This window comes from Eleutherodactylus coqui, chromosome 7 (assembly GCF_035609145.1).
Source record: "Eleutherodactylus coqui strain aEleCoq1 chromosome 7, aEleCoq1.hap1, whole genome shotgun sequence".
In the NCBI taxonomy this organism is placed as follows: Eukaryota; Metazoa; Chordata; class Amphibia; order Anura; family Eleutherodactylidae; genus Eleutherodactylus; species Eleutherodactylus coqui.
The window spans coordinates 119,943,284-119,969,686 of NC_089843.1; the positions used below are offsets into that span (position 1 = coordinate 119,943,284).

A 26,403-nucleotide genomic window follows, 5' to 3' on the forward strand; every position below is an offset into this window, starting at 1 on the left:
CCACTGTTAATATAGGAGACTAAAAATGTCATAGCCCCATATCTATCAGGACTATTTTGGCACAAAGGGACCCATTTTTTAGCTTCTTTTTGGGCAACCATTTATGATGTTTTGTATGTGTGTTAGTACACCCCTATGGAATTATAATCCATTGGGACTGCAGGAGTAAGAGTGGTGGGGTCATATCAGACCCTCTTACATCTCCCTTACTCCAGTACTGTTCATTTGTTTGTTTCTTGAAGCTTGTCTTTTAACGGTGATAAAAATGAAAAGTTAGGTTTTAGGAGTCAATCCAGTGACAATAATAATTCTCTTTGACCTCCTCTGCCCCTGTGAATTCTAGGCTTTTCTTATTGATTTGTAGAAACACTTAGAGCAATTCAGAAAGGTGTGAATGTTTTCAATCAAATGACCTTCTTTAGATTACCAAAGCCCAAGTATCACTTCACAGAGAATGTGGCACTAAAATGAATGGCAAGCAATTGCTGGATGAAAAAGTGCTTTTTCCACAGTGGTAAGCTTTTAAAGAGCCATTCCAGTGAATTTTTAGAAATGCATTATGTAACTAGCCCCCCAGTATAGGGCAGGGATGAAAACATGTGTTTTCATTGAAGTAGCCCCCAATGTTTTATCCATATATACTTCCATTCTTCCATAAATAGCCACTAATCCACGTAGCACATAAAACTAATGTTTCAATGTACACAGATCGTAGACGATCATATAGCCTGGACTATGTCCATGTGCCTGCACACTAAAATATGGTTAGAATATCTACAGAAAACCTCATGTATTTCTATACATGACCACTATCAATCTATATAAACTTCTAGAACTTCATAAGGCCACCACACAAGTCTCTAACATGCAAAAGTCTAATTCCAAGACTGAAATAGTCACCAATGGTACACTTATGATCAGTTTTAGCAAATGATAGCCATACTGAAATTTGCCATGACATCAGAAATACTTTCTTTGTATTACAGCCTCAATATCACTGTCAAGATTTAATTTCATCTAACAAGTTCTATGATATTTTGAATCATTCTGGAAATATCATTATTTTCCCTGAAGATGTGTTTGCCATTTACAATATTGCAGCCATTTCTAAATGGATAAACAACACATGTTCATCATTGTTCTCAAAAATTAAAATATAGATGAACATAATTGTATCTAGGTGACATCAAACAGATACTTTAAGGATAAAAATAGCATGTAATTTGAGCAATTTCAAGACTGAGAATTATAAACTAATGTCTGTAATGTAGCGGGTGTAGACCCACTGTGTCACTTAAAGGAGATGTCCCGAGGCAGCAAGTGGGTCTATACACTTCTGTATGGCCATAATAATGCACTTTGTAATGTACATTGTGCATTAATTATGAGCCATACAGAAGTTATAAAAAGTTTTATACTTACCTGCTCCGTTGCTGGCGTCCTCGTCTCCATGGTGCCGACTAATTTTCGCCCTCCGATGGCCAAATTAGCCGCGCTTGCACAGTCCGGGTCTTCTCCTCTTCTCTATGGGGCTCCGTGTAGCTCCGTGTAGCTCCGCCCCGTCACGTGCCGATTCCAGCCAATCAGGAGGCTGGAATCGGCAATGGACCGCACAGAAGCCCTGCGGTCCATGAAGACAGAGGATCCCGGCGGCCATCTTCAGCAGGTGAGTATGAAGACGCCGGACCGCCGGGATTCAGGTAAGCGCTGTGCGGGTGGGTTTTTTAACCCCTGCATCGGGGTTGTCTCGCGCCGAACGGGGGGGGGGTTTAAAAAAAAAAAAAACCGTTTCGGCGCGGGACATCTCCTTTAATGGTTTGGCTTTGGGCTACTCCTGAGGACTGCTCTAAAGAGTCCCCTAGTTTTCACTCTTTAGCTCGAGTTTGAGGGATCTAGTCTTTGCAACAGGGAAAGCTCCAGGCGGTATCCATAGGGATACTCTTGGTCCAATGACAACTGACCCAGGTGAGCCAAAATGAATCACAGCATAATACCAAAAGGACAGGCAAAGACATAGAATAACAGGTTTGAGGTTAGGACAGTTGAGCTCTTGCTGTATGGTAAATCAGGTTGGAGGTCAAGACAGGTGGCAATCAGGCAAGACATAGTCAGATTGCAAGTAAAGGTGAGGATAGGCAGAGTTTGGAAAAGTTAGGTATACAGGTAAGCATCAAACTAGGTAGCAGGCCGAATACTGGAATAATTTTACTTGGAACACTAGGAACTTTTTGGTAGTTCAGTGGGTGCATGCACTGGCCCTTTAAGAGGCAGGATGAGCATGTGTCCCCTATGGGTCCAGAAAGTGACAAAAGGGCAATGAAGTGAATCTGCATAACAGATGGAGATGCGAGTGACAGCAACCAGCAGGAGAGGAAGGTAAAAGAAGGCACAGCCAGTTGCGGCCAGCCTACATGACAAGATTACAATGTGATAACTCATCCACTATAAACGTAAATCATGTTCTAGGGCAGAAGAAGCTGAGTAGATCTATAGTTTTATTAGAAAACTTTGAATACAACTTTCTATTTCTTTATTTAAATCTCTACTCGTTCTGAGCTTAATAGTCATCTGAGTGGTCCCATCAGTGATTGACAACTATTTGTGAATGTACACTTATACAGAGATAGCTGTCAGTCACTGAATGGCACCTCCCAAATGACTATTAAGCCCAGAATTTAGCAAAAATTTAAACAAATGAAAAGTTATGCTGGAACTTTTCTAAAAGCATTATAGATCAATCTATTCAGAATCTGCAGTTGTGTAACATTCTTTAACCCCTTAAGGACCAGGCTGTTTTGTACCTTAAGGACCAGCCACTTTTTAGGGATTTTACCCATGTGGCGGTTTTACTGTTCTATTTTTTTCCTTTAGCTACCAAAATTATTTTTGCTGCGTTTTTTTTTTCCATGACACATAGGACTATTTTTTTATATCTTTTTCACTGACTTTTTCCCCCCGTTTTTTTTTTTGTTTTATTGGGGGTAAAAACTAAAAAAAATGATTTTTTTAACATTTATAATTTTAAAAAAAATTATTTTTATATTTACACTAAAATAAAGTATGGGAATGGGTTCCTCTATTTGTTTTGGACATTTTGATATATAGTATGTATGGTTTTGGTTTAGAGGGCGCATACGGCAACGGTTTTTGTTGGCGTCTGCTTTGTGTTATACTCTTTCTTATGTATGTATTGTTGTTTTATTCTGTTATTTTGTTTTACTTATATATGTAATTGTGTTTTTTACTATCTATGTCCCCCATGACGTTATGTAAGACCTCTGGGGGACATTCACATTTGGTTTTTTTTTTATTTGACACTTTACCACTGTAGCTGGGGCGTCCATAGGAGCCCTAGTTACAGGGAAAAGCAACCCCTGTAGTGACATTAGTCACTTGCAGAGCTGCCAGGGTCTAGTCTGACCCTCAGCTCTGCAGTAGCAGGGAACCCCGGGAGGTCACATGACCCCCCGAGGCTCCCGTAGTGAAAATACATGTTACTTTCACTTTCCCCACACAGTGCTCATTGAGCACTGTATATCGGGGAAGCAGAAGGCAGGAAGGGTTAAAAACCCCTCCTGCCTTCTGCTCCGGGTTATCAGCTGTCACTAACAGCTGATAATCCGTTCCTGCCTCTGAATGATTGCAGAGGCAGGAGACTTAAAGCACCGCCGTAATTTTACTATCGGCGGTGCTCTAAGCCCAGGACCAGCCGCCGTAAATTTACTGTGGCTGGTCCTAAACGGGTTAAAGTTGACTTCAATTTCAATATGAACATTGTGCTTTAAGAATAACATACTAGATAAAATGGCTTATATGCTGGAAAAACTATTTTAGCCCCATGAGAATAAATTATCTGTACTCTTGAGTGAGAAATATTGATTGTACATGCCTATGTTGTTATTTTGGCACAGATAATATGTAATGTGCACAGACTTGTGGTGTTAGGGGAGAAAGATAAGAGAGAAATGGATGACATTCCTATGCAGGTAATCATTTTATTCCTTGAGGACTACAGAGAACAGATCATGAAACCATAGGCTGCCTACTTAGTATAACACAAAACTGTAAAAACATATGCTTTAGATGATGTAATACTGGATATATGATTATTAGTTGATATAAAAGACTGAATGACATTATTAAAAGTGCTTTTCATACATTGATATAATCTCTGCAAGTTTTGAAAGAAGCCACAAGAAGAAAAAGACACTTTCCAAGATTTATATAAGATATAAGAATCAAAAAAAGGGAAGTCATTCTAGTCTACAATATAGCTATTTAGCTTGACTAATATGTCTTACCAAAATAGTTGTGACGATAACAGTTTTATTTTCCAGACCCATGGAGTCATTTGCAGACAATACGTCTGTAACGGTTACCACCATTTTGTCCATTTCACTCCAGTAGCCAATCTGCCAAATGAAAATAAAAACTGCAGGTAAATGTGAATTGGTTGACATGTAAAACACTTATTACACTTCAGTGCATGTGAAAGAAATAGCAAACCAAGAATAAGGAAAGCACAAACATATTGGCATTATTTTACTTATGTACTACAGTTTGTTAGACAAACTCTAACATCACCACCAACAGTTTTAAACCCATTTATATTTTACCTTACGAGGTCCATTGCTCTTAAGTTCCATGATGTTGATTGTATAATTCACTCTTTTACCATTCTGATCAAATTTTATATTTCCAGTCAAACCATCCACTTGGACCTATGAAGCACAATTGAGAAGGTATTGGATAAGACAAATTACAGAATGGTACACTTTTATTTCAAATTATTACTTCTGAGGCCCCTTAAAATAAAGTTTAGAACAAGATAAATATGTATGTATACTTAAAGGGGTTGTCTCACGGCAGCAAGTGGGGTTATACACTTCTGTATGGCCATATTAATGTACTTTGTAATATACATCGTGCATTAAATATGAGCCATACAGAAGTTATACACTTACCTGCTCCGTTGCTGGCGTCCTCGTCTCCATGGCTCCGTCTAACTTCAGCGTCTAATCGCCCGATTAGACGCGCTTGCGCAGAAGGGTCTTCTGCCTTCGGGTCTGTCCGGCAGCAGCGGCGTTTTGGCTCCGCCCCTTCTACGCGTCATCACGTAGCTCCGCCCCATTACGTGTGCCGGTTCCAGCCTCCTGATTGGCTGGAATCGGCACACGTGACAGGGGCGGAGCTACGCGTTGACGCGTAGAAGGGTGCGGAGCCAGAACGCCGCTCGTGCCAGACCGAGCCGGGCGATTAGACGCTGAAGTTAGACAGAGCCATGGAGACGGGGACGCCAGCAACGGAGCAGGTAAGTGAATAACTTCTGTATGGCTCATATTTAATGCACGATGTATATTACAAAGTGCATTAATATGGCCATACAGAAGTGCTTAACCCCACTTGCTGCCGCGAGACAACCCCTTTAAGGATTTTTCCTATCTTATAGAGGTTGTCTGGGCCTTAAACACTAGTGGCTAGAGATGAGCGAGTATACTCGCTAAGGCACATTACTCGAGCGAGTAGTGCCTTAGCCGAGTATCTCCCCGCTCGTCTCTAAAGATTTGGTGACAGGCGAGTTGCGCGGGGGGGGGGGGGGGGGGAGAGGGAGAGAGAGATCTCCCCTCCGTTCCTCCCCGCTCTCCCCCGCCACTCCCCGCCCCCCGCCGGCCCCCGAATCTTTAGAGACGAGCGGGGAGATACTCTGCTAAGGCACTACTTGCTCGAGTAATGTGCCTTAGCGAGTATACTCGCTCATCTCTACTAGTGGCCTATCCTTACGGCATCCATCAGCCTCTTCATTTTGCTGATCGGTGATTGGGTGTTTGTTCTGTAATTCTCCTTTAACAAAGTCTCTCTTCCTCACTAGCATTAACAATGCAGGTTCGTACATTTTGCCAAACCTATCTGTCTTTCACTCTCTCCAATCCAAATGTGTTTCCTAAATTATTCCAGGAAGGTTCAAGTCAATACAGTGGGTAGCCTTACACAGGTTTCATACAGTAATTTACTTTTAGGCATCTGGCTCTCTTGTCTGTTACATTATTTTCTTATGCCTTCAACAAGTATTTCTTCTATAAGCAATTATCAATTACCTGTTTGAGTGCTCTCTCTATTTCAACTCCATGGCCCCACGGTACAGCAGGATTTGCTAAACAGTCACCAGCATTTCCTCTCCTAGAGAGTTCAATTCTCTGTTTCCGTAAGTTACGGAAGGCCTCAGTCATCACTTGGACAGCATCAAAAGTCAACGCAGAGGTATACTGAAAAAAAAGGGGCAAACAAATGTTTAAATACTGAAATTATATAGAAATTATATTTATGCATATAGATTTCTTTTTAAATGGTTCTGATTTACAAAAAGTATTTTAAGCAGAAAACTGGACCACAGCAAATAACCTCAGCATGGCTTTCTTATTTCCAAAGCATTCTGAATGCAAACAAGCATGTCACTTCACAATAAAAAAAAACTTTCATACTGTGTGCACATCACATTCAAGTGTTACATTTAAAAAGGGCTACAAAACATATGCCTCAGACTATGCAATTTTATGCCTATACTGTTGCAACGTATTCCTATTCATACAGCTGAAAAGTATAATGGCCAAATGTTCCATTTGGCTAAAATAGGCTATCAAACTAGATAGACTATCAGCTCTTCAATGTACACTGTATGCTGGAAAGTATTCCTGACACTGATCATACGTCATGAACATGATGTACACATAGCTAGAGATGAGCGAGCACCAAAATGCTCGGGTGCTTGTTGCTCGAGTCGAACTTTTTGCGATGCTTGGGAGCTCGTTTCGAGTAACGAACCCCATTAAAGTCAACGGGGGACTCAAGCATTTTTGTATATGACCGATGCTCCGGATAGGTCTTTACTTGTGAAAAACCAGAAAACATCCGAAATCCATGGAAACACCACAGAAACGGATAGGGCATGGAAGGGGCAGCATGCAGGGCTGCATCTCAGGCTCCCAGGTCCCACTATTAAGCCACAATAGGGGCAAGAGTCTGTCCCCCCCTTCCCTAACAATTTTTACTTTGGACAAACCCTCATTAGCAAGGCACACCTTAGCTAAGCACCACACTACCTGCAACCAAGCACAATCACTGCCTGGGGGTCACACCGCAGCCTCTTCTCCTGGGTTACATGCTGCCCACCCCCCCACCCCCGCACCACCCTGCGTCCATAGCGCACACAAAAGTTTCCCTGCCCAGCATTTAGCTGCCCTCATGCCACACGCTCGCTTCATAGCTACACCACCCTCATGTCTATTTCCAAGTGCGTCTGCGATGAGGAGGAACCGGAGGCACACACTGCAGAGGGTTGGCAGGGCCAGGCAGTGACGCTCTTTGAAAGTGTGGGCGATAGCACACAATGCTGTTGAGAATTGATGAGAAATTGATGTTTGATCTTCACGTGAGCGGGCCCAGGGTCAAGCTCGTTCCCAGCCTCCATCTTGCGTGACCCAAGGTGCCGCAAGTTACATAGGTATAGGGAATCCATGTGCCCACACACGATTCCTTCTGTGTTGGTGTCGGATAGCTCAATCGACACTGCAAGGGGAAAGCCATCTGCACTCTTCCCCCTACCCAAGTCAGCCAATGTCTTTGTGCCAGACAGGTAAATCACCGCAATGGGAAGTCTGCATGCACCCACAGCATAGGTGGTTCCAAGGAACCCAAAGACATTAAACATGAAGAAATCAGAGTGCCCCAACAAGGCAGACTTTCACTGCGCCGAGGACATAGGCCTCAGCCCACACCCTCAGCAATCGCGGGCATGAAGCGGACTTCGATGCTAGTTCAGCTGTGAAGGTCTCAGTAAATCAGTTACGTTTTCTTTCACCGCTCCAATGACTGGATTAGCCAGGAAAAAGTTCCACAGGCCCAACCTGGCGCAGTTGCAGTTCCCCCGGGACATAGGCCTCAGCCCACACCCTCAGCAATCGCGGGCATGAAGCGGACTTCAATGCTAGTACAGTATTGAACGTCTCATTAATGCAGTAACGCTCCTCTTCTTTGGCCCAAACCAGTGTATCAGATAACTGTGGTAACACGAGAGCAAATACATGATGCCCAGTGCTGATCCCCTGACCCCAGGCAGGAGGAGGAGGTGGCCTTACAAGGCCAAGAAACCATGACCAGGACCCACTGTAGCCTGTGTGGGAAGTATGTGAGCAGGCCCTTGGTCCGGCTCAGTCCCAGCAAATACACTGTGGTACCCAAGGTGCCGTGAGTTACATAGCAATGGGCAATCCAGGTCCCCTCACACTATTCATTCTGTGTTGGTGTCGGATAGCTCAATCGACACCGCAAGGGGAAAGCCATCTGCACTCTGCACCCTACCCAAGTCAGTCAGTGACTGTGCCAGACAGGTAAAACACCGCTATGGGAAGTCTGTGTGCACCCACATGAACCATGAAGAAATCAGAGTGCCCAAACATGGCAGACTTTCACTGCGCCAAGGATATAGGCCTCTGCACAAACCCTCGGCAATCGCGGGCATAGAGCGGACTGCGATGCTAGTACAGCTGTGAACGTCTCATTAAGGCAGTAACGCTCCTCTTCTGTGGCCCAAACGAGTTTCTCCGATAACTGTGGTAACACGAGAGAAAATACATATTGGCCTCGGCCTACAATTTATGCCCTAGTCAGTGATTATTTTTGGGCCAGATAGGTAGAACACCGCGATGGGAAGTCTGTGTGCACCCATAGTATAAACAGACCCCTTCTACATTCCAACAGAAAAGGTATAAGCAGACCCCAGTAACATTTTGGTTGCAGTAGTATAGGCAGACCCCAGTACTATTTCTGTAGTAGAAGTATAGGCAGACCCCTGTAACATTTATGTAGCAGCAGTATAGGCAGACCGCTGTAACATTTATGTGGCAGAAGTATAGGCAGACCCCTGTAACATTTTTGTAGCAGCAGTATAGGCAGACCCCTGTAACATTTACGTGGCAGAAGTATATGCAGACCCCTGTAACATTAATGTGGCAGAAGTATAGGCAGGCAGACCCCAGTAAAATTTCTGTAGCAACAGTATAGGGCAACCTCTGAAACATTGGGGTACCATGAGTGTAGGCGAAGGCCGGAAAAATTAGTTGGATAAGAGTGTAGGCGTGGACCCGAAAAATAAGTGTACCAAGAATACAAGTGTTCCTCTGAAAAATTTATCAACTGAGAGGGCAAGTGAAACCCATAATTATTTTTTGAAAGATACAGCTCGCTGTTGCTTAATTTGTAACAGAGCCTGGAGGCAAAATTGGTTCATGCTAAAGTATCGAAAAATTGTAAAAAAATTGTTAGATGAGCCTTTTGGGCCGCAGAAAAATAGGCAGTTCAGCGTGGTGACATGTTGTTTCTGGAGGAGGAGTAGCAGGAGGAGGACTAATATCAGAGACAGATTGACAAAGCTAAATGCCCCTTTTTCCGGTGATAGAGAAGAGTGCTTTTATCTGCGGTTGCAGCGAAAAGAATCTTTCGGTGCCGCTGCTCTCCGCCGGTGGAGAAGAGAAGTTTGGGGAAATCCAGGCTTTGTTCATCTTTATGAGTGTAAGCATGTCGGCACTGACAGTTGACAGGCGGGTACACTTATCCGTGATGATTCTCCCAGCTGCACTAAACACCCTCTCTGACAAGACGCTAGCGGCAGGGCAAGCCAGCACCTCCAGGGCGTACAGCGCAAGTTCGTGCCACGTGTCCAGCTTTGACACCCAATAGTTGTATGGAGCAGAGGCATCACGGAGGACGGTGGTACGATCGGCTACGTACTCCCTCATCATCTTTTTACAGTGCTCCCTCCGACTCAGCCTTGACAGGGGAGTGGTGACGCAGTCTTGCTGGGGAGCCATAAAGCTGGCAAAGGCCTTGGAGAGTGTTCCCCTGCCTGCGCTGAACATGCTGCCTGATCTCTGTGCCTCCCCTGCTACTTGGCCCTCGGAACTGCGCCTTCTGCCGCTATCACTGTCAGATGGGAAGTTTAGCATCACTTTGTCCAACAGGGTCCTGTGGTATTGCATCACTCTCATACCCCTTTCCTCTTCGGGAATGAGAGTGGAAAGGTTCTCCTTGTACCATGGGTCGAGCAGTGTGTACACCCAGTAATCCGTGTTGGCCAGAATGCGTCTAACGCGAGGGTCACGAGAGAGGCAGCCTAACATGAAGTCAGCCATGTGTGCCAGGGTGCCAGTTTACAGGACATGGCTGTCCTCACTAGGAAGATGACTTTCAGGATCCTCCTCCTCCTCCACAGCCTATACACGCTGAACAGATGAGAGGCAAGCAGCATGGGTACCCTCTGCAGTGTACCCAGTTGTCTGGGTAGCAGCGGCATAGCAGCGGGATGGTAAAACTAATGATTGCAGCATCGCCTTTCACCATCTGGGTAGACTCCTCAAAGTTTCCGAGGACCTGGCAGATGTCTGCCACCCAGGCCCACTCCTTGGTAAAGAATTGGGGAGGCTGACTACCACTACGCCACCCATGTTGGAGCTGGTATTCCACTATTGCTCTACGCTGCTCATAGAGCCTGACCAACATGTGCAGCGTAGAATTCCACCGTGTGGGTACGTCGCACAGCAGTCGGTGCTCTGGCAGATTAAACCGATGTTGCAGGATCCTCAGGGTGGCAGCGTCCGTAGTGGACTTGCGGAAATGTGCGCAGACACGGCGCACCTTGCCGAGCAGGTCAGATAAGTGCGGGTAGCTTTTCAGAAACCGCTGAACCACCAGATTGAAGATGTGGGCCAGGCATGGCACGTGTGTGAGGCGGCCGAGCTGCAGAGCCGCCACCAGGTTACAGCCGTTGTCACACACGACCATGCCCGGTTGGAGGCTCAGCGGCGAAAGCCAGAGGTCGGTCTGCTCTGTCAGACCCTGCAACAGTTCGGGGGCCGTGTGTCTCTTGTCACCTAATTTGAGTAGTTTCAGCACTGCCTGCTGATGCTTGCCCACCGCTGTGCTGCCGCACCGAACTGACTGCTGGCAACGTGCTGCTCACACTTCTTAATTGAGAGGTAGAGGTTGCATAGGAGGAGAAGGGGAGGGTTTAGAGGAGGTCGCATAGACCACAGCAGATACCAGCACCGAGGAAGGACCCGCTATTCTGGGTGTGGGTAGGAAGTGAGCGGTCCCAGGCTCTGACTTGGTCCCAGCCTCCACCAAATTCACCCAATGTGCCGTCAGGGAGATATAGTGGCCCTGCCCGCCAGTACTTGTCCACGTGTCTGTGGATAAGTGGACCTTCCCAGTAACCGCGTTGGTGAGGGCATGATTTATGTTGCGGGAGACGTGCTGGTGTAGGGCTGGGACGGCACACCGGGAAAAATAGTGGCGACTGGGGACCGAGTAGTGCGGGACCGCTGCCGCCATCATGTTTTTGAAAGCCTCCATTTCCACAAGCCTGTACGGCAGCATCTCCAGGCTGATTAATTTGGCAATGTACACGTTTAAAGCTTGAGTGTGCGGGTGCGTGGCGGCGTATTTGCGCTTTCGCTCCAACGCTTGCGCTAGCGACAGCTGAACGCTGCGCTGAGAGACATTGCTGGATGGGGCCGAGAACAGCGGAGGTGAGGGTGTGGGTGCAGGCCGGGAGGCGCTCATGCCTGTGTCCTGAGAGGGGGGGTTGGATCTGAGTGGCAGGTGGGGGCAAAGGGGAAGAGGCAGTGGTGTGACCCGGAGGCGGTGAACAGCCTTCGTCCCACCTTGTGGGGTGCTTGGCCATCATATGCCTGTGCATGCTGGTGGTGGTGGCTCCCCGGCTGATCTTGGTGTGACACAGGTTGCACACCACTGTTTGTCGGTTGTCCGCGCTCTCACTGAAAAACATCCACACCTTTGAACACCTAGGCCTCTGCACAGTGGCTTGGCGCGAGGGGGTGCTTTGGGATATAGTTGGGGGAGTCTTCGCTCTGGCCCTGCCTCTACCCCCGGCCACCCCACTGCCTCTTCCAACCTGTCCTGCTGCTGCACTTGCCTCCCCCTCTGAAGACCTGTTCTCAGTTAGCTTAGCAAACCAGGTGGGGTCAGTCACCTTATCGTCCAGCTGCTCTTCTTCCAAATCCTCTGTGCGCTCCTCCCTCGGACTTACTGCCCTTACTACTACCTCGCTGATAGACAACTGTGTCTCATCATCATCGTCCTCCTTATCCACTAAAAGCTCTTGAGACAGTTGCCGGAGGCATCGGTCATGACAAACTCCTCAGGTGAGAGAGGAACCATTTTTTCCCAATCAAGGCAGGGACCCGAGAACAGTTCCTGGGAGTCTGCCTGCTCATCAGAATGTGTCATTTTCATGGAGTAAGGAGGCTGGGAGGAAGGAGGAGCAGCAACCAGAGGATTCCGAGTTGCAGCAGTGGACAGCGTAGAAGACTGCGTGGCCGATATATTGCTGGATGCATTTTCTTCCAGCCACGACAGGACCTGCTCACACTGCTCTGTTTGTAATAAAGGTCTACCACGTGGACCCATAAATTGTGATATGAATCTGGGGACCGCAGAAACTTGCCTCTCTCCTAATCCCGCAGCGGCCGGCTGTGATTCACCTGGACCAGGAACTTGGCCTGTACACACACCCTCACTTGGACCTCCGCGTCCATGTCCTCGACCCCTACCCCTACCCCTCAGCATGGTGGATAACGAATAGAGCAGACACAGAGCGGTGTAAATAATTATGGAATTATTTGCGTACACTTTCACACTGAGAGCGGTATTGTAACGTTAACTCCAGGCAGAAGCAAAGAATACGGAAGGCTGCAAACAGGCCTAGCTGTGCAATAGTCATGCAGTAAAACTCCCACCAGACACCCAGTAAAATGCAGACGGTCAGAGGTAGCCCAACGAATGAGCTTTTTTTTGGGGGGGGGGGGGAAGGATACAGGCTGTATAGTGTGTATATCACTTTCCCTCTATCAGTGGCTGTGTTGGCCGTACGCTGAGCGTCAAATTCACTGCAGACACAGACCGGTTTAAATAATGATGGAATTATTTGCATACACTTTCACGCTGAGAGCAGTATTGTAACGCAAACTCCAGGCAAAAAAAATTGTAAGGAAGGCCACAAACAGGCCTAGCTGTGCAATAGTGATGCACTACAACTCCCACCAGACACCCTGTAAAATGCAGATGGTCAGAGGTAGCCCAACGAAGGAGCTTTTTTTTTTTAAAAAAAAAAAAGAATACAGGCTATATAGTGTGTATATGACTTTCCCTCTATCAGTGGCTGTGGCCGTACGCTGTGCATTAAGTACTGTGCAGACACAGACCGGTGTAAATAATTATGGAATTATTGGCGTACACTTTGACGCTGAGAGCGGTATTATAACGCAAACTGCAGCTAGGAAAGAATTATACGGAAGGCTGCAAAAAGGGCTAGCTGTGCAATAATGATGCACTACAACTCCTACCAGACATCCTGTTAAATTCAGACAGCCAGAGGTAGCCCAACGAAGGAGCTTTTTTTTTTCTTTTTGAAAAAGAATACAGGCTGTATAGTGTGTATATGACTTTCCCTCTATCAGTGGCTGTGGCCGTACGCTGTGCGTTAAGTTCACTGCAGACACAGACCGGTGTAAAAAATTATGGAATTATTGGCGTACTCTTTGACGCTGAGAGCGGTATTGTAACGCAAACTCCAGCCAGAAAAAAATTATACGGAAGGCTGCAAACAGACCTTGTTATGCAATAGTGATGCACTACAACTCCCACCAGACACCCAGTAAAATGCAGACGGTCAGATGTAGCACTAAGAAGGACCGTTGGGGTTCTTGTAGACAGGATCCTACACTAACACTGTCCCTATCTCAGCAGCACTTTCCCTGTACTCTGTATTACAGACTGCAGACTTAGAAAGCTATAGCTGTAATAGCATGCACAGCCCGAGATAAAAAAAGAAAAAAAATGTGCAAAACTGCTCCCAGCCAGCCACACAGTTATGCACACGGTCAGATGTGGCCCTATGAAGGACCGTTGGGGTTCTTGTATAGGCACTTTCCCTATACTCTCCCAGTGTGTGTCTGAGGCGAGCCGCGGGCGGGACCGCTTTAAGTACTCGGCGGTCACTTGATCTCGCCAGCCACTCACTGCAGGGGGGTGGGATAGGGGTGGCACGTCACTGGAGGAAGTGGTAATGCCTTCCCTGCATGTCTATTGGCTAAAAAATGGCGCTAAACATGCAGGGAAGGAAATGGAATTGACTCAAGTAACACGTGGTGCTCGTCTCGAGTAACGAGCATCTCAAACACCCTAATGCTCGAACGAGCATCAAGCTCAGACGAGTGTGCTCGCTCATCTCTACACATAGCCTTAATTTATTTATATTTCAAATGGTTCCTAGTCTTATCAGTTGTGTCATTCAGATAGCAGCTTCTATATAACATAAGAATGATCAGAATAAACGTATTGCCATTATATTATGTCATTTGGACCTCTGCCTGGTTTTTCAGCCCAGACATTTAAATTGTAGTTCCATATTCAAAGACCTGTGACCTAAAGTTAGAATCACACTGACAATGCATCAATATCTGTTTTAATTGGTTAATGTTGTTTAATAGTAGAAAGCATGCCAGAGGGCAGTTGGCTTGCAATTTCTGGTTGCAGTTTACTGTATAAATTTTCAACCAAAGAGAGATGAAAGCTAGAAGGCTGGCTAAATATCCTGGGATCATCAGCAAAGTTTACCACCGCAAATGTAATCTACAGAAAAAAATCAATAATTGCAGTTCCATTCACAGAGACATTATCAATGGCAGGTTGTCCCAATTTTTCATGGATAATCCGACAAATTAGGTCATTAGAAGCGAGCCTGCCATGTACCGTGAGTATAGTATGGGCAGCTTACAGTTTACATCCCCATCTGAGAATCATATGAAAACCGACAGGGACAATTACGCTAAAATGATTGCATTCGAATGCATGAAGTTGCAAAGTAATTAATGCACATCATGTAATTAAGAGCATTTCTATAATGTCATTGTATAATGTATGAAGAAAGAGAAAACGGAGGTCATCCCACTGATGTAGCATCTGACCTTTAGCATTAGGAAAAATGTTTGGGTAATAATGCTCAAGTGAATATAATATCATACCCATAGGATAGAGTTTTTTGAATAACTGCCAAAAAAACAGTAGCCTATGAAGTCATATCATAGAAGTAAAAGAGGGAAAGGTTCGAATGGCAAGTAAATAAATAAAAGCCTTGCAAAGTAAAGATATTTATTAAATGAATCTCTATAAATTCCTGTTTTTGACACAGTCTACTAGTTAAATGTATAAACTTACTACCCTATAGGGACGTGATGCTAGGAACTATAGACCATTCACGATAGAATCCAAAATTCAATCTCTATTAATATCCAATTCAGAACCTGTACACAAAATGAGCATAAAAAAGATACCGCTAGATACAGAAGATTACATATGAGTTCAAAGCATGTGGCAGCCTTGCAAAAACGTTTACACTTTTTTCCTCTTCTTTTATGTCTATTTTTATTAGGCAAAGCAAAAATGTAAATGTTTCTTCTTGATTGTCCTGACACTGTTAATTGTGCCACATCTGTATTTCAAGTAGATTAACCCTTTCCAATCCATTGTCTGACGTCTAAAGACATTATGATTTAAGGCTGTACAGCTCCGATGTTGGAAGACATCTGTCGGGGTTCTCTTACTGTATATTGCCAGCCTCTCTGCTGTCAGAGCCTATCCAACGTGACACCTCATGCAGTACTGGCTTTAGCCAGCAGATAGCGCTGTTGTATAACAGCAGAAAAAGCCCCCTAGGAAAACCAGGATACAAATTGGATTGGAAAGGGTTAACCCAAAGAATACATGACAGATAGATTGGTCATATATTAGTAAATCCGAAGAAAAAGCAATAAAAGTTTGGTAATTAGGTCTCTGTTATTATAGAGCTATTGACACTTTTCTATTCTGTTGTCGCAGTCATTTTTGCAAAAATGACATACATACTGAGTGTCACATTTAAGTTGGCTTCTCAACAACTGATGGCAAAACTGTTTGTGTCAGAATATTCAATTGGTAACAAAGAAACATTTGTTTCTGAGAAACAAATTTTAAGATGACAGCAAATGTAGCTGCACTTCCATTTGTCACTTTGTCAAATAATGTCTATCAAAACAAGATTGAGAAATGCTTCTGTAACTCTGTAAAGGCCTGTTTACATGCTGTGACTTTCATTCCAATGAAGAATAGTTGCCAGTTTCAAAAGTCATCTGTGAGGATGTATTGGCCTTTTCCCTAAAGTCGATTCTCGCAGCCAGCAGGGACTAGTATCCTCTAATTCAGACATGAAGCCACTGGCGTAACTATAGGGAATGCAGCTGCACCCGGGCCCAGGACCCTTAGGGGGTCCACAAGGCCTCTTATCTCCATATAGGGAGCCTAATACTATGAATAAAGCATTATAGATGGGGGCTCTGTTACAGGTTTTGCATCGGGGCCCCGAAGCTTCAAGTTACACCTCTGCATAAAGCCTAATCGCTCCCCCATCACAGTTCACTCAAAAGCCATTTTCTAGGCAACAATGCTTATTGTAAATACTGTACAAATGTTGCTAATAGCAATGTTTACATTTTCCAATTGTTCCCATGATAATTCTGTTTTAGCACAATAAATTAAGATCAACTATAAATTACATAATTCCCTTTCATGCTAAGTGATCATTTAGATGATTGTATTTTTAGGCGGTATGCTGTCTATGTATGCAATCAGCAGCACACTGCCTTATAATAGCCTATGAGGCCATATTCATATGGCCAATTTTTCACAAAGACCAATCATCCATGTAAAAAAAAAAAATCACTATTTCATATTATAATCTGTTTTGATGGACAGGAATATGGCATGCAGTGAATGGGGTCCATGAAAATTGGACAGCACACAAAGAACATCTGTATGTTGTTTAATTTTTCGCACTCAAGCTTCTCAGCTGTAATTCTCATATAGTCCTCTGAATAGGGCCTAACATGATTTATATATATTTGGCCATTTTTATGAATGGAAATGCTCTTTTACCAGCTACTAGTTGACACACCATGTGGTATTTTTTCAGTAGACCTGAGATCAGTATAAGGAAGGATTCATTTACATCGGTGTTTGGGGCTCTGTTTGAAGCCTCCGTCTCTAAGTTCTATTACAATACAGGACAAAATCGCACCGCATGCAATGATATTTGATCCTGTAAAATGTCAGATGGTTAACTCAAAACTGAGTGAGCCCCATTATAGTCAATGGGGTCTGTTCAGCACTATTTAGTTCTGTCATCAAACAGATCCATTTGACTAGTGGATTCCATTTTCCTGCCACATAACGGAGCAGGAAAAACTGCACTCACAATCTGGATGTGAATTAAGCCTTAGGAGCAGGGCTGGAATACACAGCCTTGCTCTTGCCACATCTATAGGAGTCAAAGAAATCTCCCATCTCAGCAGCTAACCCTTTCAATGATATGATCAAACATTAAAGGAGGAAGTGCCCATGTGATGGTAATATCCAGTCCTGGTGACATAATTGCCAAGGCTCATATGACTATTGAGACAGTCTAGGGTCTGAAAAAAGACTCATTAAGGTGTGTTAATACAAAATATAAACTGTATACAAAATACTGAGATGAAAAAAACAAAAAAATATGTTAGTCCTCGAGTCACAATATGATAAATCCTCAAGTGGCTAAGACAAATCACAAGAAAGCTACAATATTATGATGCCTTGATAAATTGTACCAAATTGTTACCATCACATTTGCAAATGTAATTCTCCTACTCTACTATGTATGTAAATAATTATATTCTCTTCAGGGCAAAGGCAATCATAAGTATTGTTCCATCGGAAGAAAAACATACACCATTTCATAGTTCTGTATTATGGCACGTTGTTCAGCATTGCATAGTAGGGATTGAAACAATTGTGAACAGATACATAATGACTTTTTGGGGAAAGGGCAGCTCTAAAATAATAAATGCATGAATTGAAAGTTTTGCCATTATAGTATTTATGTCAATCGTTATGGTTCTTAGAAAAGTAGGACGTGTAGAATGTCCTATGGTTAGTTTGGTGTACAATGCTTCAAGGCAGGAAAGCAGTCAACACGAATATGAAAACAAATATCTGATTTGTTTCCACACCAACAGATATAAACACAAAGACTCATTTTACAAAGAAGAAACTTAATACAATGTGACTGACATGAGCAGACATGGAAGCATAGCATTGGGTATCAGCTGGTAATGTTTTTCCTATAAAAATGGAAATTTATATTTATGCAGTGAAGATTGGTATAAACACAGTTCGAATTACACCTTGACTTACGGACAAGGAGATACATAAACCAAGACTCTTTGGTTATGAAACCAGATTGGAATTTTTATTAAGATCTTCACGGATGTCCTATCAATAGTAATCTGTTGGGGAACTTATCAGCAGATGATCAAATCCCTGCAACCCCACCATAGGAGAAAATTTAATTCTGATTTCCAGTCTGTTTGTATTTGGCCTCTTTAATATATATCTTTCCTCATAGAGAAAATCGGGAATACTGTCATACAACAATCTTTACAAATCATTCAGTGTTTGCATCAGTCTTGGGAGTAAAAGTTTGAGTCAAACTGATTCTTATAATAACATAATATTGGTAAAATTTCACTAGAGATGAGTGAGCATACTCGGATAAGGCAGTTACTTGAGCGAGCATCGCTCTTCTCGAGTAACTGCATACTCGTCTGAGCAGTCTCGGGGGAGGGGCGGCGGGAAGGGAAGCGGGGTAGCAAGGGGGAGAATACAAGAGATCTCTCTCTCCCCCCGCTACACTCTGCCGCCCCCGCTCACCCCCTCCCCCCCGAGCCTGTTCAGACAAGAATGCAGTTACTTGAGAAGACCGATGCTCACTTGAGTAACTGCCTTATCCGAGCATGCTCGCTCATCTCTAAATTTCACCAATTTTTTAATATTTCTATCAATTATTACAGCCATTGTACATTATATTAGTGGTAAAGGTCGCTGAAAGACAATTTAAAATGACATGTCTTTCAATTACCCTACATATGAGCGTATGAGTATTACAATTTCAGTTACTTCAATTGAAATATCGCCCAAAGACCGGCTGTCATGTTAATTAGTGTATAAAGGGAATCACCAGTGATTGTCTATTACATATTCTTTTACTAGAAAATGTGAAGTCTGCATGTAACAGATTTAGGCTTAGAGGCTTGATACATGATTCTAAATAGGGATTCTCACTTTCCCTACCAATACACTTTGACAACTTTCACTGCAAGGAACTTCTCTATTGGTGGTCTGATTCCTTTAAGACTGGGCATTTTAATTAATATAACATGTTGGTGTTAATTTTTTTTTACTCCCAAAATTTTTTGGTAATTAAAAAAAAAAAAAAGCTTACAAAGTCTCATAAAGTAAAACAGTGTATGCAACCTTGCATCTTATAAGCCATTGTATGGTAATTATAGAGTCTGTAGATGTAAAAATTGAGTACAAATCTTGATTGCAAAATAGTTTGCCATTGGAACAAAATCAAAGTAAAAAAGACCTTAAACAAAGAAGTTAGAGGTTAAAACTAATTTTCAATTTCCTGTTTTTTTCTATTCATATTTTACTGACCAGTGGCTGTGATAGGTTCCTTGACAGACTTGCATTCTACTATGAAGCACCCTAGATTGACTCTAGTTATTTTCTACAGAGGACCTCTGAGGAGATATAGCTTTCTGTACAATGTAAAGTTTATTGACAATGCTAGGCACAGCCCTTTATTCCCTCTGCTACAATATGCGATGTAACCTTGTAACATTTCTTTCTTTTGTTCTAGGATACAATTAACTCTGATACATTGCTTTGTACTGATTATGCTGAAGAAAAGCAGAAGAAAAACAGAATGTACAAAAGGCTAAAGTACAGAATAACTCATTTGAGGTGTCCATTATGTGTAGCCATAAGGAACTTGTACATTTACAGCTTTTACATTAGCTTTTAAACTAATAGGTTGCACAAACCAACTAATCATAGTTTTTCTTCTATCAGCAAATTGTGTCATTTTCTCCCAAAATTTTCTCTTTATAATTATTCCAATTTTCTGCTATTTACTCAAATGTCTTAAATCCAGTCTCTACTAAATCATAGGCAGTTCTACATTATTATATAAAGTTAGTGAACTTTCAGTGAAGAAAGAAAAGAGAAGAAAGAAGAACACGAAAGAAGTCAGTTTTTCATCAGCCAGGTTCTGACTCAATGCCTCTTTCATATTATTCTTTCCAGCATTTTGAATGGTTACAGCTGTAACATTGTATTCAATATCAAAAATTAAAGATACATATTTTTAGTAAAAATATATCTATTTCTACTAAAGTAAATAAATAATTTAAGGGGACCCTATTATGACCTTTGAACCCATAAACTATATTATAGGGCTCAACGCTCAGGAAATGGGGAGTCCAGGGAGTGGTGTTTGATTCTCACCAGGCACCCTATTCTAGTGCTGTGTCCCCACAATGTTGCCATGTGCACATAATGTTACTCTTTTCAGCCAGCTCTCTATGAGCACTCTCCCATTTATCTCTATGGCGGAGTGCACCCACAGTGTATGCTGAAAAGAGCCACACTGTGTGGGTATGGGAACTTTGTGGGAACAGAGCGCTGGAAAAGGGCTCCTGGTAAGTATCAAACTTCGCTCCCTGGACTTGCTGTTTCCTGTTTTTTGAGCACCATAAAGTAGTTTATGGGACTCACAGGTCATGACAGGTTCCTTTTAAATAATGGCATACAGTGGGGCACTGTCTGAAGCATACAGTTGCAAAACAGTAAGTGAACCTGTTAGAAATACAGTAATGTGCCTGGATTCATGAATTGATGGCTAATAAAATGTGGACTATTATCTGTCACAATTATAAAGAAACAACATTTAACAAAATTAGTAACACACAAACAGTTGTACCTTCACGTCTTTATTGAGCTCATTGAGTAAATATGCCCAGTTCAGGGAAAGAAAGTAAAGGCCAGTTTACACGCAACGATTATCGCTCATAATTCATTGAAATGAACGAGTTTGAGCTATAATTGTTAGGTGTAAGTGCAAAGCCATCGTGCAGTATTCGTTCACTTGTCATTTATCATTGAGTTTCAGCCTGCATAAAAATAGTCGTTAGGTAGTTCGCTTGTCATTAGCTTTAAATAGCATTCATTCACTCTTTCAAATGACTTGAGAGGAGGGGGGATTATTTGTCCAGCTAAACACAATGACTTATGCCTGGGTAGACAATGACTTTTTCTTCGCACGAATTAAAAAACCTCCTGCTGAGAGATTTTTCACATATACACATGCCCACCTGAGCAAACAACATATACAGTGTTTACATAGCTAATGAGGGAAATGGTGAGGATTTCAAACGATTATCTTTACGTGTAAGCGCTCAGCATTTGAAAGCAAAAAAGTTGTTCATTTGTTTGTTTGTTCAAAGGAATATCATTGTGTGTAAATGGGTCTTAAGTAGACCTCTTGTGTTAATAACCTCTCCAAGAGCTAATTAGCAAAAAGTGTTTGAATTAATTTGAAATATTGGAACTATGGTCTTAACTGGTGCTTTGATAATTAAAAATAGGCACACAAAGCCTGGTTACTGACAAATTTATTCTTCTCACTAAACATTGGTTAGTGTGAATCATGGATCAATTCTACTAACTTTTAGAAGATGTTTTATAGAGATGTATATAGCTGGATAATTATACAAAAACATTGCTGAAGACCGGGATGTTCATCAATCCATTTTTAAACAAATTATATAAAAATGGAGAACATGGAGAACTTTCTCTAGGAGTAGGAGTGTTGTTAAGATCACTCCAAGAACACAATGGGCAATCCTGATGGAGGTGAGAGTGAACCCAAGGGTACCAAAAGAAGACCTGCAAAAGACTCCACAAACTGCAAAAAACCTCTGTTCATTAGTCAACTATTAGAAAACACTGAACACTTACTTTTTTCTCTGCACTGCAGATGGTTTCTCAATGTGCTCAAAAAACAGGAAATAAACAACTGCTTCTGTGTTGTTAGTTTAGTTAGATATGGAGTCAAGAAGGATTTTTTTTCTCCCCAAATTAGGTAAATTGGCTGGTTGTTTTTTTTTATGCCTTCCTCTGGATCAACAAGGTGGTGGTGGTGTGTGTGTGTGTGTGTGTGTGGGGGGGGGGGGGGGGTGAAACAGGCTGAACTAGATGGACATTGTCTTAATTCAGCCTAACATAATATGTTGCTATGTTACTATTTGGCTATAATTGTGGCTTAGAGAACAGCCACACTACATTTTATTAGCAGTGAATGTACATATCCAAGAAACTCCAAAGGGTTTATTTACTTTTTCTTGCAACTGTAATTACAAACTCCGCATTAATATCACCAAAATGGTAATTATATGCTGTACAAGTAGTTTATCCTCTATATAGATCATTGAAATAGAGTTTGCAGAATAGCACAGTGCTTTAAACTACGTGCTTAAATAGTCATCAGGCGGTGCAATCTGTCAGGCTCTTTTCTTTTCATCATAGTGATCTCTCTCAAGGCTCTTTGACATGGGCACTGCCACAATTGCGTCCAAAAATCGCATGACTGAGAGGCAGTTGCATTCAGTCATGGCTGCATCTCCTGTTTCCTTGCCAATTCAGATGGCTGGGTGAAGTGTGTATACGCCTGGAATATCGTTCACCGGGGGGAAAGAGTCCAGCTCTACTAAACTCCCTCCTCCTTTCCACCCCTTGATGGCTGCCGGCAAAAGAAGGGGGTGGGAGCTTAGCAGAGCTAGTGAGCTAAACACCCTCCCCTCTCCGCACCTTGTCAGCTGCCGGCAAGGGGAGGGGGTGGGATGGGGCAGGAGCTTAGCAGAGCTAGTTGTGCTAAACTCCCTCCCCCTTCCCTTTTCTAATGGTTCTCATAGGCTCCCATAGAAGTTTATGGGAATGACCGGAATATGCCGGCAAAAGATAGGACAACACCTAACTTTTCAGGCCAGCATAAAGGCAGATAGGCTATCTTTTCTGGATGGACGATTTAACATACCGGAAAAGTGCCTATCTGAACAAATGCATTGGAATCCAATGCTTTAGATGGTCAGTTTCGGCTGGCATTTTATCATAAAATGCTCATGTGAAACTATCCTCAGCAATACTGTCTTATGCCCCATTAACACGGGGTGACTGTCGACTAAATGATCTCTCATCAAGCAGCACTCGGACTCCTGTCTATGTACTGTACTATTTGCACCAAATGCATAGATATGCATTAGAATGTGTTATTTCCCATCCATGATATGGATAGGAATTGCATATGTGATGAGTTTTTTCACACGAACCATTGGTCTACCAGAAAAAGGTCAATCTGCATAGCCCCATAGGCTATAGGTGCCGTGTGCTGCCTATGAATAAACATGGACAGAACAGGACCACAAATACGTTAGTCTGCCGGAGGTCTCATACACACATTTCTTTCTACATGCAGTTCTCTCTGGTCCTAAGGCACAATAACATACAGACTTTCATGTTTTGACATATTTCTATGGAAAGGATTATATATGGTACCTTAATTGTTGAAGTGTGTGCACCAGGATATTCTTTTTCCTCTAGTGTTGACCAACGTTGTATGAATTTGGCAACTGCAGGGTCATCATAGTCTACAATCTGGAATCCTGATACATTGGCTCCTCCAAACTGTATTTTTGATAAATCTCCATCTGTAAAGCCCTGTGTGAAGAAAATACATCGATTAGACTCTTATTCTGATAAAGCCTCTGTACAAATGTAATTTTAATAAATGGAAAATCCTCCAAGGCATAGAAGCTAATATACCACATTCAGTTCCCACACGTCATATTGTGCTTCTTTAGAAAATGGCAATGGCAAAGAAAGGAAATAAGTACAAAATGCTCATTAATTAAATAAATCAATGTACCTTCAGCGTAGTGAAAAAAATAACAATGTGCAGTATAATTACGTCAATCAGTCAGCTGAGCGGTCAGTACAGCAATATTAGCACTTAGTTTATCGATAACTAAGTGCCCCATACATTTTTCTAGTATTTGTCTTCTTTGCTTTTTTCTGTCAGGTATATATATATATATATATATAAACAAACGTAATAAATAGTTGATTTTATGGTCCAAATATAAATAGATTACTTTCTGGATACAACGCTAAGTTCCAGTATTTATATTACATTCGGTGGTATTAAAAAGATTCAAGTCTACCCCATTATGTCAGTGCTTTGCTAAAAAGCACAGAAGGAACAAAAATGTAAATTCATTCTGAAAGGGTTCAATGAGTTTGTTTAAAATAAAGATGTGCAATCAATCATATCTGCAATTGATGCACAATACGAGTGGCTGATCCAGGAATATATTCTCATTACCATAATTGGCATCAGGAGTGATTTTTCACCCCCCTTTATGTGAAGACAATTGGCTTGGAGTTTATTTGCTTTGCTCTGGATTAATATTGTGGGACTTTATGATTTGATCTTTTTTTAACCTTTCTTTGTTTAATTCTTTGAAATAAATTAGAACCTCGGTGAAATTAACCCTTTCCAATTCACTGTCTGATGTCTGAAGACATTATGATTTAAGGCTGTACAGATCCGATGTTGGAAGACGTCTACGGGGTTCTCTTACTGTATATTGCCAGCCTCTCTGCTGTCAGAGCCTATCCAATGTGTTAACTCTTGCAGTACTGGCTTTAGCCAGCAGATAGCGCTGTTGTATAATGGCAGAAAAAGAGTAAGCCCCCTAGGAAAACCAGGATACAAATTGGACTGGAAAGGGTTAAAGAGATTTTCCAAGTTAAAATGTTGAACTTTTTTATGTTGCCCATGTTAAAAAATAACAAGGAGCCTCTAATCACCCATTTCAGGTCCCTAGAACTCCAGTTCTGCACCACTGCTCTCCCTGCTGGTGTTCACGGTTAATCGCTGATGACTGTTATTAGCTGCAGCAGCCTGTGATGTTCATTCATAGGCTGACGCTGCAGCTTGTAAACAGACCCAACAAGGTGAACAGATATGCGGTTCTGGAGTTCCAGAGAATAGGACAGGTGATTATAGGCTCATTGTTATTTTTTTTTTTACATGGACAGCATAAAATATTTTAATATTTTACCTTGAAAAATCTGAAAAACTGGAGGGGCTGTCCAGCTGTCAACAAAACAACTAGCAATGTTCAGATTGCAATGACCTTTACGTTGGTAAAACACAGCATGATTGTATTGTACAGCCTGTTTGGCTTCTCAACACATACAGGAAGTGCGATAATAAACTGTCAGCAGATAAAATACAGAAGTAAGGGCGCCCACCCACTGGGGATTTTTTTCGCTGCGAAATTCGCAGCATTTTTTTCTCTGCAGGGGTCTATGGGACTTGTAATGTTAAAATCGCGATCGCGCAAAATCGCAATTTACCGCGAAATCGCGATTTTGCGCGATCGCGATTTTAACATTACAAGTCCCATAGACCCCTGCAGAGAAAAAAATGCTGCGAATTTCGCAGGGAAAAAAAATCGCCAGTGGGTGGGCGCCCTAAGGGTGGTTTCACACACAGGCTTTTGGGATAGATTTTCATACAGTTTTTGAACCAAAGTCAAAAGATTTGGAAAATATAAAATAAAGCTATACTGCTTCTCCCTGTTGGAGCCACATCTGGTGTTAGCTAAAAAAATGATTGAGTGACTTTTTTTCTATACATTTGTATGCTAAAGTATCTTTTCAGGTTTTACAAATGGACTTTGGCTCTAGAAGACAGTATTAATGATGTTAAGTAATCTTTTTTTGTTACTATGAATTAAATACTGTTATACTTGTTTGGTAAGTTTGTTTTTAATTTGTTTGCTATAAATGTTTTAATAAAAAAACTTGTACAAAAAAATGTACAAAACATTGCCACAAAACCGTGATAAAAATCTGAGTCTTAAACTACACTAAAGTTATTGCTTATTATAAATTAAGCAACATTATGGCAAATCTGTCATATTCCTATTAGAGATGAGCGAGCATACTCGTCCGAGCTTGATGCTCGAGTGAGTGCTGCCTCTGATTGGCTCAGCGCAGCTCTCAGCTGAATGACAGCTGAGCTGAGCCAATCAGTGGCGGCACTCACTCACACCCATTCATGAATTCATGAATGGGTGTGAGTGAGAGCTGCCTCTGATTGGTCAGGCTGTGACCAATCAGAGGCAGCTCATTCAGCAGGCGGGAATTTTAAATGCCCGGCTGCTGAATACTACAGAGAGCAGTTCAGGAGAACTGCCAGCTGGCCGCAGCTGAACTCCGTCTGCCGGGACCAGGTGAGTATATATATTTTTTTTATTTGTACACATTTCTGGATGAATTGCAGGGAAGAGCTTA

At 42.5% G+C, this 26,403-nt stretch overlaps 1 protein-coding gene across 5 annotated transcripts in view; it reads right to left on the bottom strand.

Annotated features, from left to right (window-relative positions):
* GRIA2 (glutamate ionotropic receptor AMPA type subunit 2) overlaps nt 1-26,403 on the bottom strand; it is a 190,886-nt gene that overhangs the window by 53,531 nt on the left and 110,952 nt on the right. For all 5 annotated transcript variants that reach the window (XR_010785816.1, XM_066573595.1, XM_066573596.1 and 2 more), the window contains exons 6-9: nt 23,596-23,757; nt 6,096-6,263; nt 4,617-4,721; nt 4,302-4,412 (exon numbers count right to left, since the gene is read on the bottom strand). Coding sequence is in view for 4 of the 5 variants with exons in the window: in XM_066573595.1 (XP_066429692.1) it covers nt 4,302-4,412; nt 4,617-4,721; nt 6,096-6,263; nt 23,596-23,757 (546 nt within the window). In the remaining variant the exon portion in view is untranslated. The remainder of the gene's footprint in view (nt 1-4,301; nt 4,413-4,616; nt 4,722-6,095; nt 6,264-23,595; nt 23,758-26,403) is intronic.